Raw genomic sequence first — 14,414 nt, 5'->3', positions numbered from 1 at the left:
GGAGGCTTTTAAGAGACTGGACAGCCATTTGTGGGGAATGGTATATGGTCTCCTGCTTGAGCAGGGGGTTGGACTAGAAGACCTCCAAGGTCCCTTCCAATTGTTTTTCTGTTAAGAGCATCAAAGTGGATTTTGGGAGGTTCTAATGCCCCGTGGTAGAACTTCCGAACCAGAAGCCCACTGCCTCGTTAGCAGGATTTTACTCTAACCCTAAACCCCCACCACCACCCCTGACAGGAAAGGGATCCTGTGATCCAGGCCTAGGAGGAGATTCCCAGCAACCACAATTCTCAGAAAGTCATTTATTGAAAGATGCCAAAGAAACGATGGGAGCCGCTTTCTCCTCCTCCTTCTTGCGCCTCTTCCACCAGAGGCTGTGTTGCCGGGACTCCCTTCTGCACGTTTGGAGCTAAGCGCGGAGGAAGGGCCGACACCCTCCCCCCCCACTGCCCCTCCTCACAGCAAGGATGGTCTGGCCACAGCAAGCAGCTGCCTTGCTTCTCCAGAGACCCCAGCATTTCCAGGGCCCCAGGGAGCTCTTCACCCTGCCTGTCTGCCCCCCCCCCCCCGTGTCACATCTGAGGAACCTGGGCCTGGGCGAGCCTCTTCCTCTCCTCTCCCCCCAAGGGCAGGACCCGGCCTCCTGGCAGCCCCACCCAGCTGGGGGTGTATCTCTTCCTTGGGGAGGGGCGACTCAGTTCTCGAACCACTTGCTCCTCTTGAGCTGCAGGGCGGCCTTGCCAGCCCCCAGGATCCGCTGCTTGTATCGCTCCACCAGCTGCTCGAAGCGAACCTCCGCCCGGCCCTGTCCAGCCCGCTTCTTTTGGGGGCCCTGAGGACAAGCACAGGGATCAGGATCAGAAGGCCGAGGGTGGGGGCACTGCACAGTGGCAGGTAGGCTCTGCATGGGAGGAGACCCCACCGACTCACCTGGCGGGCAGCTCTGGGCGCCTTCCGCTCTCTGGGCCCCGCCTTCTTCTTCTTGGGAGGGGCCTCCTTCGCTTTGCCCTTGTCGCGATTCCTGCCGGGAGAGAGCCCCCCCCTCCTCAGTCCAGGGAGCAGCACCAGGGGGTTTTCGTCCCCCGGGGGGCCCTCCATGCTCCCATCTAAGTGGCAGAGCAAGGGTCTGTGTGCAGGATCTCCTCTGGCCACGCCAGGGACCCAGGAGCTCCCTCCACGGCTGCCTTTACCTGATTTTGGGTCCCCAGTGAGAGGGAAGGGCCAGGACCCTCCGCCGCTTTGTGCCGTTGGGCAGCTCCACCGTCTCCTGCTCCTTGTGGGTCTGGAAGCCTGACCAGGAGGCGGCTCCTTCAGTGGTCTGAAGGCTCGGCGAGGGCCCAGGCCGCTTCCTCTTCTGGCCACTGTGCTGTGGTGGAGCCTGAGGCTTTCCTTTGGCTGCTGGGGCCTTCTTCCAGCCCTTGGGTGGCTTCTGAGGGGCCCCCGGCTGGCTGGTGCTGGGCGATGGCTCCTGACTTGCTGGCCCGGCAGCTGCTTGCTTCTGCCTCAGCTTTTGCTGCACGAGGGAGAAAAGTGTCACCTGGCAGCCAGCCAGCCCCCTCCCCCCCCAGCAGGGAGAGCAACCTCTGCACGACAGGCCAGCCTCAAGCTCATCTCGCAGCCCTCGCAGGGCCTGTCTCTCCCTTTGGGTGGTGCAGCCGGACTCCCTTTATCCTTCCAGCAGCTCAGGACGCAAACCTGAGGGACCCCACACCCCAGACCCCTGGGGGCACTCCAAGGAGCCAGCAGAAGGGGGGCTGGTTCCTGCCCGGGAGATGGCTTCAGCCCTGCAGCCGTGGGAGGGTCCCCCCGGATGCCCTACCAGGCTGCGTTCAGCACGCTGCTCCTTCAGCTTCAGTTTCCGCCTGTCCTCCAGGGAGAACTCCACAATAGGCCGCTGGGAAGAGAAACAGCCCCGTCTTGGGCCCCGAGGCAGATGCCAAGGGGCACCCAGACTTCTGCCCTCCTGCTCAAGGGGTGGCCTCCCTCCTATTCTCTGCCTGAATCCTTCCACGGGGTGGGCAGAGACCCACAGGCCCAGTCCCCTCCAGCCTCGCTTCCCTCCGCAAATGGCCCATCCCGAGTCTTGGGATGGCCAGGTGGGCGTGGGAGCCTCAAGGAGGAAGGGTAGGGGGGCTTCATGGACCCCAGGCAGCCTGCTGGGCCCTGCAGTGCTGCCGCTGGGTCTCCGGAGAAGCTGAGCTCAGCCGGGGTCTTCCCTTGACCGGGCAGGGAAGACACTCACCTTCTGGTCTCCGAAGAGCTGGGGGTTGTTGTTGACCTGGCGCAGGGCAAGCAGGGCATGCTGGGGCTGCTGGAACTCCACAAAGGCATAGCCCAGAGACTGGCCCCGGCCCTTCAGCTCCCGCATCACCCGGCACTGGGGGGGCGGGGGGGAGAGAGGCAACAGTCGGGCACCCGCTAGAGGCTGACCGGACCCACCCAAAGTTCAATTCTGGAGCCCAAAGGCTCATCCTCGGCACACAAGGGGCTTTGCCCACCCAGAAGGACCAGGGGGAGCCCTGAGATGCTGCAGGGAAGGTTCTGCTTCGCAATCCACCTGAAACCTGGGACATCACACGACCACAATGAGCCTCTGGGATTGCAGAGAAAGGCTCAGCTCAGCCCCCTCCCGGTGCATGCCCCCCCCCCAGCCCCTGGCTCAGGCGGGGAGTGGCCCCCCCACTCCTGCCCTGCAGAAGCGGAGAAGAGGCAAGGGGTGGGTGGGTAGGTGGGGAAAGGAGCCCAGGGACCTCCACTCTCAGCCTGCACAGCTCCGGAGCCTTCCTTCCTTCCCTCCGGCTGAGCCCCGGTTTCTTGGGCTCAGGAAGCAGCCCTGTGGCTCTGCAGCTCCTGCCAGCCCCCCGGGAGTAGGGTCCTGGGTCATGGCCAGACCCCGTCCTGGCAGCAGAAGGGCGAGCTCCCCGGAGAGGCCGGGGCAGAGGCTGACCTCCGTGATCCTGGCACCAGGCGTGCCGCCACCCGCTGCCTGCAGCATGACCTTCCTCAGAGCGGCACCATCCACGCTCTTGGGCAGGTTATGGACGCAGAGCCTCGTCTGGGACACAAAGATGTTCTGGTCCCTCAGCTTCTGTCGCTTCAGCTCTTCGAACTGCACGGGGGGCAGGACCCCGTCAGAGCTCTGCCCGTCTGGGCAACCCTTCCCCCGGACCAACCGGCCTCCCTCCGCCCACCCCAAACTCTCAAGAGCGAGGCCGGCTTTCAGAGCCCACGGGTGGCAGAGAGTCTTCCTGGGCACTTTGGGAAGGCTGCCCACAGGCCCTCAACAGCCATGGGGACTGAGGCTCACTCCCCTCCCAAACTGGCACGGGGGCGGGGGGGCACTCACCCGGGCCCTTTTGGCCATGTCAGCAGCACTGACCCCCTCGGCTGCTTTCGTGCCAGCCCGGATCACTGCAGAAGGAAAGGAAAGGTGAGGACAGCCAGAGGGCGGGGGGGTGTGTGTGTGAGGGGCTGCGCTGGAGCTGCAGCTGGCCAGAGGCCGGCCAGAGGGTCAACCTCGCAGTCCCCAGAGAGCTCTGTCTTTTGCCTGGCATCAGGCTTCTCCTCCCCTGGCAGGGCCGGGGGCCCAGGAGCCCTGGGGACGAGGAGGGGACCCACTCACAGCCTTCCCGGGCCAGGTAGAGGTTGCGTGTGCCGGTGGGCTTGGGGGTCTTTGGGCTTCGCAGCTGCTGGGCTTCCTCACGGCTGACAGCCAGGTCGACCCGGAGACGGCGGCCCCCCAGGTGAAGCCCCTGACCCTTGTAGGGAGAAAAACAAGGTGAGAGGGAGGCGCCCCACGAAGGGGCTCCTGTGAGTTCAAATGGGGCCACCGCCCCTCATCGTCCCATAGGGTCCTGCTCTCACCTCAGTCTCCTCCTTCGCTGTTTGCAGGCATTTCTGGGCAGCTGCCTGGGTGGCAAACTGGGCAAAGGCGCAGCCTGAGGAGGGCAAAGGGGGGGGCATTGGAGGAAGGCAGGCAGGAAAGGATGAAGGGGGCTTCTGAATTGCCCTGCAAAGGGGGGGGGGGCGCAAGGAAAAGATCCATTTTGGCCCTTATTTTTCCTCTAGATCTCCCACAGGGGAATGGGGAACCGAAGGAGTGTGGGGGCCTTCCCTTTGGCCAGGTGAGGGGATGGGGTCTGCAAGCCCCACCCACCTTTGGAGTGTTCTGTCTCGGGGTGCAACACAATCCGGACGTATTTCAGGTCCCCGAACTGCTCCAGAAGCTCTCCCAGCTCTTCCTCTTCCGTGTCAAAAGACAAGTTCCTGTAGGGGGGAGGGGGGGAGGGCAGAAACAACTCCCTCCACATGTGTTCTGACACCTCCACCCCCGGGTGGCTGGAAGGAGACGGCCACCAGGTCTAACTGGTAGTTTCTGTGCTGCTGCCAAGTGTGGCCAGGGGGTGCAGGGCAGCAGCCTCCCGGGGGCTCTCCCCAGACAGGAGGCCCTTTGGGGCTGCAGCACAGCAAGCCTCGAGGAAGGTGCTAGGCCCCCCAGGCCGCCCCTTGGACCCACCTGAGGAAGACAGTCCGTCCCTCTGCGACATCAGAGTGGTGCTGCTTCTGCTTTGGGGCAGGGTCCTCCCCTGCAACGAGAGGGAGGAACATGAGACTCAACAAGCAAGTGAGCGAGAAAGCCATAGAAATGGACGCTAAAACTCCTGGGGTGCAGATATCACCCCTCCTCCCCCTGGGACTCTCCAGAGGCCTGACTGCTCCCCCCCCCCAGCACCTGAGTTGGACAAGGGAGGCTGGTAGGTGAGCCGGTTTTGGGAAAGTGGCCCCTAGGAGAAAGAAGTCTCTGGAAAGCCATCGAGCAGGATAACTAGGAAAACCCCAGCAAGGGTGGAATCACCTTGAAGGACCCCCTGTCAGCCTAATATAGGGAATCCTTGACTTGGAACCGTTCAGAGTTCCAAAGGCACTGAAAAAAGTGACTTATAACCATTTTTCACGCCTACAACCATTGCATCATCCCTGTGATCACATGATCCAGAAGGGTCGCAAAATAGGGCAAAACTCACAACTGTCTTGCTTAGCAATGGAAATTTTGGGCTCCATTGTGGTCATAAGTCGAGGACTACCTCTACAGGGTGGTCTCCTGCTGCTTCAAGTATTGGCTGATTCTACATGTGCAGGCCCTCCTCACCCTGTCCCCCCAAAGCATCTGAACCAACCAACCTGCTCCACCTCCTTCCTCCTCCTCATCTTCCCCATCAGAACTCCCAGCCTCGTACGGTTCCTCCTCCTGGTCCCTAGAGCTGACCTCCTGGTCTTCGTCCTCGCTCTCCACAGGGGGAACTGGAGGCTGAGGGTCCCTAGGAAGACAGGCCAGTCAGAAGGGATCAGCAAGAGAGTGTTTCTGGGGGGCAAAACCAGGGGGATGCACCTCGCTTTGGGCGAGGAGAGGAAGCTGCAACTGCCCACCGCCCTCGAGAAGGCAGCCCCGGCTGACCACAAGCACTCACGCTTCTGCCATGTGGCCACCCCAGGCTCCCCGTGAGGCTTACCTGCTGGGCCTTCCTGGCGCAGTAGCCTCTGGCCTCCCTCGTTTTTCTTCACTCCCATCCACAACTTCCGGCTGGGCTTTCTTCTCTGCCCCAACTTTCTTCTCTGAGGGCAAAGGACATAAAGAGACATTGTGGGCCAAATCAGAATGGGGCTTGGGGCTTATTTGGTCACAGCAACATGCATGGGAGAGCAGAACAGATTCCTCCCCCCCCCCCCGAATTCACATGAGATGGCCACTCACCAACAGGGACGCCTTCTGCCTGCGCAGCCTGGTACTTCTCCCGGGCCACAGCCCAATCCACAGCCACCGGGCGCTCTGCAGAGAGTAAGGGGACCGCTGAGGCTGGCTGGAAGTGGGGGTAATACAGGGCGAGAAGCCCCAGAGCCAGGCGACGCTTAAATGCTTACACGGGAGGACCAAAAGGTCGTCCATCTGTTGCCTGCTTTTAAAACCCTGACAGGCCTTCAACCACCTTAAAGGCTGCCCTACTTAGCTGCCAAGCTTCAGCAAGATGGCAAGTGCCACTGCAGTGGAGGAAGCAGATTCCACGGAGACTACTGCCCTCTTTCCTGTGACCAGGGTCATCACCATCTACCCCCCCCCCCTTGCCCACAAACCCACACTGACCCTCCCCTGCAGCAGGCAAAGCCCTTTGCAAGTCCTCGCAGCATGGCCCAAGGGAAACCCCAGCTTTCCCTCCTCAATCAGGGATGCCGCCCCTCCCATTTGGCCTAACCATAGAACTTGCTCAGGGACAGAGACAAGAACCTGCCCAGCTTCCCCAGACTGGCCAGCCCATCAGGTTCCCAGGAATTTCCGCCCTGCAGCCCCCAACTTCTGTAAAAACCATGGCTTTCCTCCTTCCCATAAAGCACTGTCATTGTATTCAGCCCGAGTTCCTTTTATCCAGGACACCTTCGTGCTGCTGCTGACCCTCAGCCCTGCACGGAAGCGAAGATGGCGTGTGCAGGAAGTGGGCAAATTCTTCCCCCAAGACTGGCATCTGCTGAGCTGCACCTGGTCCCCTTCCTGCCCCTCTGGGAGCACCTCAGCACGAGATGACGGACACCCACCCAAATCCTGAGCAGGGACTCACCTTTGATCTCCTTCATGTTCATCCCCTTCAGGGCTTTTCCCGCTTCCAGGACATTCCTGAACTGCACGAAGGCAAAGCCGCGGAGCTTTCCATCTGGAAGGCAAAGATCAAGGCCAGAAGCCCCCTCTTACGTCCTGCATTCCGGCTGCTTCCCTGCATCCCATGAGCTACAGCTTCTGCCCAGCAAAGGGATGGGGGCAAAGCAGCCCCTCACCCAGAGCAGGGAGTCTCCTGCATTCACCCACCCAACACAGATCTTTTGAACCTTCATATTAGTAAAAACTAATCGAGGTGAAATGTTAATATAGTAAAGCTGGTCCATGTAAGATGAGCCAAACAAATAACCCAAAGAGAAAGACGGTCTAGCAAAAGCCTTCACGCCACGAAGGAGCCCCAGGACCTCCTCCCTCCCGGCACACCTACCGGGCTTCCTGGGCAGGGAGGCTTCCAGGACCGTCCCGAAGGGAGCAAAGGCGCTCTTCAGGTCGTCTTCCGTGCACTGGGAGGAACCGACAAGGCCAAAGGGATTCAAGGGCGAAGGGCGCAGGGGGCGCGGGGGTCGCTCCAAACCCGCGCAGGGCAGCCGCCGCCTTCCTACCTTGAAGCTGAGGTTGCGGACGATCAGCCGGGCCTTCTTGGGGGGCGCCCTGGCCTTGGGGGGCTCCTGCGCTGGCCGGGGGGCCTCGGGGGCGGCCTCTGGGGGAGGGAGAGGGCGGGCGGGTGAGGGGGAGGAAGGCGGCCCGGGGAGACCCTCCCCACCCCCCCCCCAGAGCCCCAGAAGGGCCCGAGGCCCCCGCTCACCTCCGCCTCCCGCCTTCCGCTTCTTCTTGGGCCGCGCCAACGCCAGGCTGACCCGGCGGCCGCCGAAGGTGCGGATCTCGCGCAGGGCCCGCTGCGCGTCCTCCGGCAGGGAGAAGCTGACGAAGCCTATCCCGGTGCACGCCTCGCCCCCTGCAACGACCAGGCCGCCCCGTCAGGCCCCGGACCAGGAGGGGCCCCCCCCTCCCCTCCCCCCCTCCCCTCCCCTCCCCTCGCTCACCGGGCGCCGTCACGGCCACCGCCCGCCGCACCGGCCCCGCCTGCCCGAACTCGCCCTCCAGGTCGGCGGCGCGGGCCGAGGGAGGCAGCCCCCGCACCAGCACCGTCCGCCCCATCCCGCCGCCCGGGAGACACGCGCGCCGCACGGGCGCCGCCATCTAGCGCCTCCCGGAAACGGAGGGCGGGCCTGCCGGAAGTGCGGGCGCCCCCTCCAGGCGCGACGGGGAAGGCAGCCTGGGGGGCGGGGCTCCCTTGACCGGCCCGAGCGGGGAGGGGCCTGTCGGGAGGGGCGGAGCCTAGGACTCCCCGGCTCGCAAGCCCTGCTAGGCGGTGGGGGTGGGGGTGGGGGTGGGGAGGGGTCTCCGCCTGGCCGGTCCGGGGTTCAAGCGGGGGCTGCTCCGCTTCCAGCCCGGCTGGTTCCCCCCTCCCCCCCACGCGCATGTGGGAAACGGGGGGAGGGGGGGGTCTCGGGGGCCACGCTGCAAAAACAGCATTTTTTTCCCCAACCGTTGCCCGGACCGAGTCCGAGCGGCCCTTCTCTCTGGCTCCTTTGTGCGTGTGAGAACTGTAGGGTCGGAAGAGACCTCGGGGGTCATCTAGCCCAGCCCTCTGCCGGCACAAGGATCCTCAGACCACCCCAGCCAACGGATTGTGGGGTTGAACCCGCAGGGCCAGGGAATTCTCCCGGATTTTGAGCTGGGGTCTCTCTCTGCCAGGGTGGGTCTTGTCCTGCCCTCAGGAGCTCTGGAGAATCACCCCATAGGAGGGATGGACGGCATAAACATTGAATAAATAAAAGTAGAAGAAAACAACAGCCCCACCGCCTTCCCTGGGGCAGCCCGTCAAGGCTGGGAAGACTGCTGGGAGGCCTTCCTCTTCTGGAGGCTAAAGATACCCGGTTCTTCGTAGGGTCTTTAGCTCCCAAGACCCTCCCCATCTTCTCTGCCCTCTTTCCAGGTCCTCAGGGCCCTCCTTTTATTGTGGGGACCAGAACCGGTCACAGCATTCCAGGGCTAATCTGACCAGGGCAGCGTGGAGCATGGATCCCTTCCTGGGATCTCAGTGTTTTACCTCTGTTGGTGCAGCCCAAGATCACATTAGCTGTTTCAGCAGCTGCAGCACACGGCTGGCTCATGCCTCCTCCAGCCCTTCCTTTCCTCGTATATTTGTGGGTAGCTGTAATTGTTTACATCCCTTTTGCTGTATGAAACAATGCCAGATTTTTTAAAAATTAGAAGCCGGCAATTTTGTTAGGGGAAAAGCTTCCAGTGGAGTGGAGTGTTCTTTCTATTGGTAAGTTGATCTGATGTCACCCCTCCCCCTGCAGTGTTTAGTGTGGCCGTCCATTTATCCAGGGACAGAGAGATGAGTGCTGCCAATATTGACCTCACTGGTTCATACAAAGTGTGAGTTGGAAAGGCACTTAAAGGTCATCCAAACAATCCTTGACAGTCACTCAATCAACACACTTCGAAAGCATTTGATGAGTGGGAAGCCACTGTTCCGGCAGAAGGTGGTGCTGATTTACAGCTTTTGCACCACAGAAATCTCTGACGCTGCACCGAATCGGCCTCCTTTTCATTTGGACTGACTGATTCTTCTTCTCTCAGTTTCCATGGAGAAGAATCTGCATCCTTTTGCCCAAGACAGCCCTCAGATGTTTGCAGACCCCTCTCCTCCTTCCTCTCTTCCGCCCTCTCTTGGGCAGGTTCAGCCTCCCAGCTCCTTTAAGGCTTCCTCGCAGGGTTGGTGTTCAAGTTCCTGATCGTCTCTTTTAAGTCTAGTGGCCAAACTGGAGAAGAGAGACTGGACCCTCCTGAAGGCCAATGGAACTATTGCCCGTCTGGCTGCAGTGCTTCTGCTTAATGGCATTTGGCTTCTTAGCTGCTGCATCCCCTGCCGGCTCACGTGCAGCTGGGACCCCGGATCTTTTCCTGTGTACACAAGGACTCAGCATTGGCCTTCCTCCTCCCACGTTGTCCTCTAAGGAGGATTGGTGTCTTCTGAAAACACCCTCCCCATCTTGGCCATTTTTAAAGTTGTGGAAGAGCCTCAGCTGCTGATTTGCTGCAGAGAATGAGTCAGAGACAAGGTGGGCAGCAGGGATGGCTCCGTTGCAAAACCACCCTGGTGCCTGTATCTGTTTGACTGGATTGCCAATCTGGGGCTCTAACTGAGCCCCTGCTGGGTTGCCATCTGCCTGGAATCTGGCTGGGAACAGACGCTCAAGATGGGCAGCTTCAGAAGGGGGCTGGGGGGGGGGGGGGCAGAGCTTGCTGCCAGCCTCAGCAGCATCCACCAGAGGGCAGCAGAGTCTTGTGAAACCAGTTACTAAGCAACATGGGTTGGGGGGAGCACATATACCCTGTGGCCGCCTGCACAATTTATTTATTTATTTATTTATTTATTTATTTATTTATTTATTTATTTATTTATTTATTTATTTTGTCAAGCATATATAACAGATAAAAGTATAAACATGATTAAGAATACATGAAATGGGTACGAACAGAAATGGCCCCAACCTGACCTTGCCCACCGTCTGCCCACCGTCTGCAGATGTTGAACCATCTATGCCATCCTGTGCTTCCCCACTTAGCTCTGGGGGCAGAAGTGTCCTTGTGGCTGGCTGGCTCCCAAAATGGCTCTGAATTGCCTGCCAATCCAGAATGCCACAAGGGGGGAGGGGGCAGAAGGCCCCCCCCAGGCTCTCCTTGGCTTGCTTACCTCTTTCTCGAGAGAGAATTGAAGCCTTGACCCTCCTTGACCTCTCAGCCTCCTCAAGCCTTGTCTTTCCCCCACTCCCCAGTGGGCTGCCCTGGCCGTGTCCCCCCTCTCCTAGAGCCTGCCCACCCTTCATGGCTGCAGCAGCTTCCTCGGGTTCAAGGAAGAGGAGTCCCCAAGGCTGTGACCATCACTGCCCCAGCTGCCCCTCCGCTCAGCCCCTTTTGGGGTGAACAGCTGCAAGCATCTTCAAACACACGTCAAGCACCTGCACAGCTGCTCCACCATCACAACGCCCTTGTGTGTTGCCGTTTGTGCAGGGACGCCCTTGGCACCTGCTGCCTTCCCCTGATTCCCTGCCCCGCCCCCTTTCCATGCATTCCCCCCCCCATTTCTTCCCCCAGCCCTTGGCCCTGATTCGGAAGGGAGGTGGGGCAGAACTCTTGTGGGCGCCACCAGCCGCCCAGGACCCCAGCAGCAGCATAAGTGGGCCTGGCACCAGAGAACCCCTCGGCATCAGAGGAGGCGAAATGCCACCAGAGCCTCACCACAGTGACGCCTAGGACAACAGGTGGGGGCAGTGTGGTTAAAGCAGCTGCCCCACTGACTGGCCCCCAACTGAAGGCTTTGCCCTGTTCTATAATACTCAGAGCCTCCTCTTATATACTAGGCGTATACAGATAGTCCTCGACTTACGGCCACAATTGAGCCCAACATTTCCCTTGCTAAGCGAGATAGTTGTTAAGTGAATTTTGCCCCATTTCATAACCTTTCTTGCCACGGTTGTTAAGTAAATCACTTCAGTTGCTAAGTGAATCTGGCCCTCCCATTGATTGCTTGTCAGAAGGTTGCTAAAGGGGATCACGTGACTCCAGGACACTGAAACCGTCATAAATATGAGCCAATTGCCAAGCCTCTGAATTTGGATCACGTGGCCCTGGTCACTTTTTTTAGTAACACTGTAACTTTGGTCACTAAACGAACAGTTGTAAGAAGAGGACTGCTTGTTAGGCCTCAGGAAATACCTTGCAAAGGAAGCCTCCGTTGGACTTCGGAGCAAAAGACTCTGTACTGGCCGTGGGGAGGGGGCAGCCACCAGACAGCAAAAGCCACAGTCGGTGGGAGAGGAGGTGCACGCAACATACAATGGAACATTATACACAAAACACGCAACTCTGCCTCTACTGGCCGATGCTGGCCTCGATACAGAGCAAGGAAAGAGGGCGGAGGGTTAGGCTTACGTGTTTCTGCGCCCCACAGAACAAGGAGCCAGGTGGCTTCCTTGCAGCAAGCAGGTGTGTGGAAGAGCCCATCAGGTCTCTGACCAACCCAGCAGGAGAAGCTGTGAGGCTGAGTGCGCTGGCAGTGACCGCAGCCCCTCAGTCGGGGGCCCAGAAGCTGTGCGGATGCAGTAGCCAGAAGGGGATCAGAGAGGAAGGGACTCTTTTGCAGGGTTGGTAGGGGCTCACCTGCTCTCTCTCTCTCTTTCCTTCCTTCCAAGGTCAGGATGGGGCATGATGGTCTGATGAAGCAGGATGGCAGACTGGCTGAAAGGGAGAAGGGAGGGAGGGAGGTTCTGGTGCTCGGACAGAGGCTGAGCGGCTTCCATGCCCTCTTCCTGTCCCAGGATCCTTTGGTGGGGCAAGGCATCAGGCAGATCTCGTGGGGCTTCCTGAGCCTCTCTCCCTCAGCCCCATTTCCCAGGGCTCTGAGCAGAAGTGGGTGGGCTCTCCTGGCACCTTTCTGACTCAGCCCAGGGAGGGCAGGAGGCCTCGAGCCAGAAGTGGTCATAAGAGGGAGGTGGACATGGGGGTCACTGGCCAACAGCAGCAGCCACAGGAGGGATTAGATCCCAAGGACCTGAGAAGGACCTTTACTCATCCTTTCATCAGATGAGAGAATCCCAGGGGGGTCCTTTCCCATCAGTGATGCATTGGCTACTGGTGGTCTGCATCCACCGTGACCCCGGGAGAGTTGTCCTGAACCCCATCAGGTCTGCATTAGGCAGTTGATGGTTGCTGCCTCTGGAAGCCATGGCCAGCAAGGGTGGGGGCTGGAGAGCAGGATGTGAGGAGGAGGAGGAGGAGGAGGAGGAGGAGGAGGAGGAGGAGGAGGAGGAGGAGGAGGAGGAGGGAAATGCTTTCTCCCTCTGCTGGCTGGCAGGGGCTGCTGCTTTCAGGACAAGCGGAGCTGCCCATCTCCCACTGCCCTCACCTGGAGAAGCAACAAGGGACAGAGATGAAGGGAGAAGGCGCCCCAAATAGCAGGCCTCCGGCCTCTGTGACAGGAGAGCTGTGCGAGGGGCTCTGCTGCCAAGAAAGCAGGCCGCTTGAATCTGGCCTGGATGCTCCTACAAGCAGAGGGGCTTGCAAGGATCTGGGCTGGCCCAGCCTGGCTGGAAGACGCTCAGGGAGCTTAGCCAGCTCAGGAATCAAACTTCTGCCTGCAACCTTTCCAGGTAACCCCCGCTGGAGGCTCTGGGCCTGTGTGGCTCTCTTCTTCCCCAGGCCCCCTGTTGTGGGTGCTGCTGTTGGCCAGTGACCTGCATGTCCACCTCCCTGTTAGCACCACTTCCGATTTGAGACCTTCCCTCCTTGGCCTTCACCTTCACCCTGCCCTGGGCTGAGTTGGAAAGGTGCCAGGAATCCCCACTCATCTCTGCTCAGACCCAAGCCCATGGGCAATAGGAACACGGGCAGAGAGGTTCAGGGAAACCTTGAGCTCCACATGGTCTGCCTGAAGCACCTCCGCGCTAGGTGCCTTCTTCTGCCTAGAGGGGCCAGGGGAATGCCATGGTGGTCAGTGCCTTCTGGAGCCTGGCATTTGATTGTGGATTCCAGGCCATGGTTCAAGTTTAGCCATTCCTCCCAGGCCGAGGGGCTCCTGTTCCATCACTGGAATCCCAGGGACAGCTGCCAGGACCCAGGGTGGCAGCTGCCACATGCCAACCCTGGGTGAGGCCTACCTGCTGGGTGAATTTCTCTGGCCCTTGGAGCTGCTGAGCCATGGAGTTGGCTCCCAGAGATTTCCTTGCCAGGCTAGGTAACATCTGTTGGGCTAGGAGGGAGGGGGGGTGCCCTGCCAGTGTTGATGGGGTGACTGGGCTTGGTTGTCAGAGCAGCTGAGGGCAGCACCTCCATTTCCCAGGCTTTAGGTCCACTACGGATCTGCAAACTTAGTTGTAGTTGTATTGTTTGGGCACGTTTGTGGGTCTGTGTCTCAGCCACGGACTGGCTGACATCAGGAGCTGCCCATGGTGGAAGGGCTGACAGCATCTGCTCAACAGGAGCCCTGCAGTGTAGGCCAGCCTGAGTGCCCAGGCTGGTGGGGTGCGGAGGCACTTTGAGTGGAGGCCTGCAGCTGAAGAGAGCCTGGCTGCCCCATTAGATCAGACCAAACCCATCCTGTCCCAGCAGCCTCCGCTGACGGGACCAGAGCATCCTGCTGCTGGAGGCCCCTTAAGCCCCTTCCCCACCTTCCAGGCAGAGGGCCAGGGGCCTCCGGGGCCCCTCCTGCTGGGCTGCCCAGCTGAGCCAGGTCCTGGGCTGGAGGCACCCCTAGCGGAGGCAGAGGAGTGGCTCAGATCACCCTCGCCGGCCAGGACTTGCCAGCAGGTGTCCCCAGGATGGCGGGCGGCTTGGCAGCGACTGTGCTGGCACCATACGGGCGGGGGCCTCCGCCGCCTCCGCTCCGCTCCGCCTGGGGGAGGTCCGCGCGTGCCATCAGCGGCGGCCGCCTGGATGCGCCCCGAATCCGAAGCGGCTCCCACCTCCCCGTGGGCAGGGGAAGGGGGAAGGGGGAAGGGGGAAGGGGCGGGCGCCGGGCGCATCCCTCCGACGGCAAACGGGGAGGAGTCGCCGCTGCAGCCGCTTGTCACTCGGGCTGCTCGCTCTGCTGCTTCGCCGCGGCGCTAACTGGGCTGCTGCGGAAGGAGGCGAGGGAAGGAGCCGCGCTGGGGCCGCTGCTGGTCAGGGCAGCCCGGCCGGGCCGGGCCAGGTGAGCACTTCCGGGCCCGCCGCGTCCTCGGGCCCCGACGGCGCTGCT

At 60.7% G+C, this 14,414-nt stretch overlaps 1 protein-coding gene across 1 annotated transcript; it reads right to left on the bottom strand.

Annotated features, from left to right (window-relative positions):
- Positions 1 to 287: 287 nt before the first annotated feature.
- RBM28 (RNA binding motif protein 28) lies at positions 288 to 7,803 on the bottom strand. Its single transcript, XM_070947424.1, has 19 exons — positions 7,648 to 7,803; positions 7,410 to 7,559; positions 7,207 to 7,304; positions 7,032 to 7,107; positions 6,609 to 6,701; positions 5,753 to 5,827; positions 5,511 to 5,613; positions 5,182 to 5,318; positions 4,517 to 4,586; positions 4,157 to 4,266; positions 3,865 to 3,938; positions 3,623 to 3,758; positions 3,347 to 3,411; positions 2,948 to 3,109; positions 2,243 to 2,377; positions 1,820 to 1,894; positions 1,191 to 1,513; positions 931 to 1,021; positions 288 to 832 (listed from the first exon to the last, which is right to left on the bottom strand). The coding sequence occupies exons 1-19, from the start codon at positions 7,760 to 7,762 to the stop codon at positions 695 to 697; spliced, it is 2,226 nt and encodes a 741-aa protein (XP_070803525.1). The 5' UTR covers positions 7,763 to 7,803; the 3' UTR covers positions 288 to 694.
- Between the last annotated feature and the right edge of the window lie 6,611 nt (positions 7,804 to 14,414).

This window comes from Pituophis catenifer, unplaced genomic scaffold (genome assembly GCF_029215685.1).
Source record: "Pituophis catenifer annectens isolate HBS135680 unplaced genomic scaffold, rPitCat1.0.hap2 SCAF_7, whole genome shotgun sequence".
Classification (NCBI taxonomy): Eukaryota; Metazoa; Chordata; class Lepidosauria; order Squamata; family Colubridae; genus Pituophis; species Pituophis catenifer.
This window is presented reverse-complemented; position numbering and strand designations above follow the sequence as displayed.

Bases quoted from the DNA above. Each gene is read 5' to 3' on its own strand.
- RBM28 (XM_070947424.1), bottom strand. From the start codon at position 7,762: ATGGGGCGGACGGTGCTGGTGCGGGGGCTGCCTCCCTCGGCCCGCGCC. The intron at 4,587-5,181 runs GTTGGTTGGTTC...CTCTCGTTGCAG, and splicing joins GGAGGAAGGAGGTGGAGCAG to GGGAGGACCCTGCCCCAAAG. The intron at 833-930 runs GTGAGTCGGTGG...GCTTGTCCTCAG, and splicing joins CGCCCAGAGCTGCCCGCCAG to GGCCCCCAAAAGAAGCGGGC.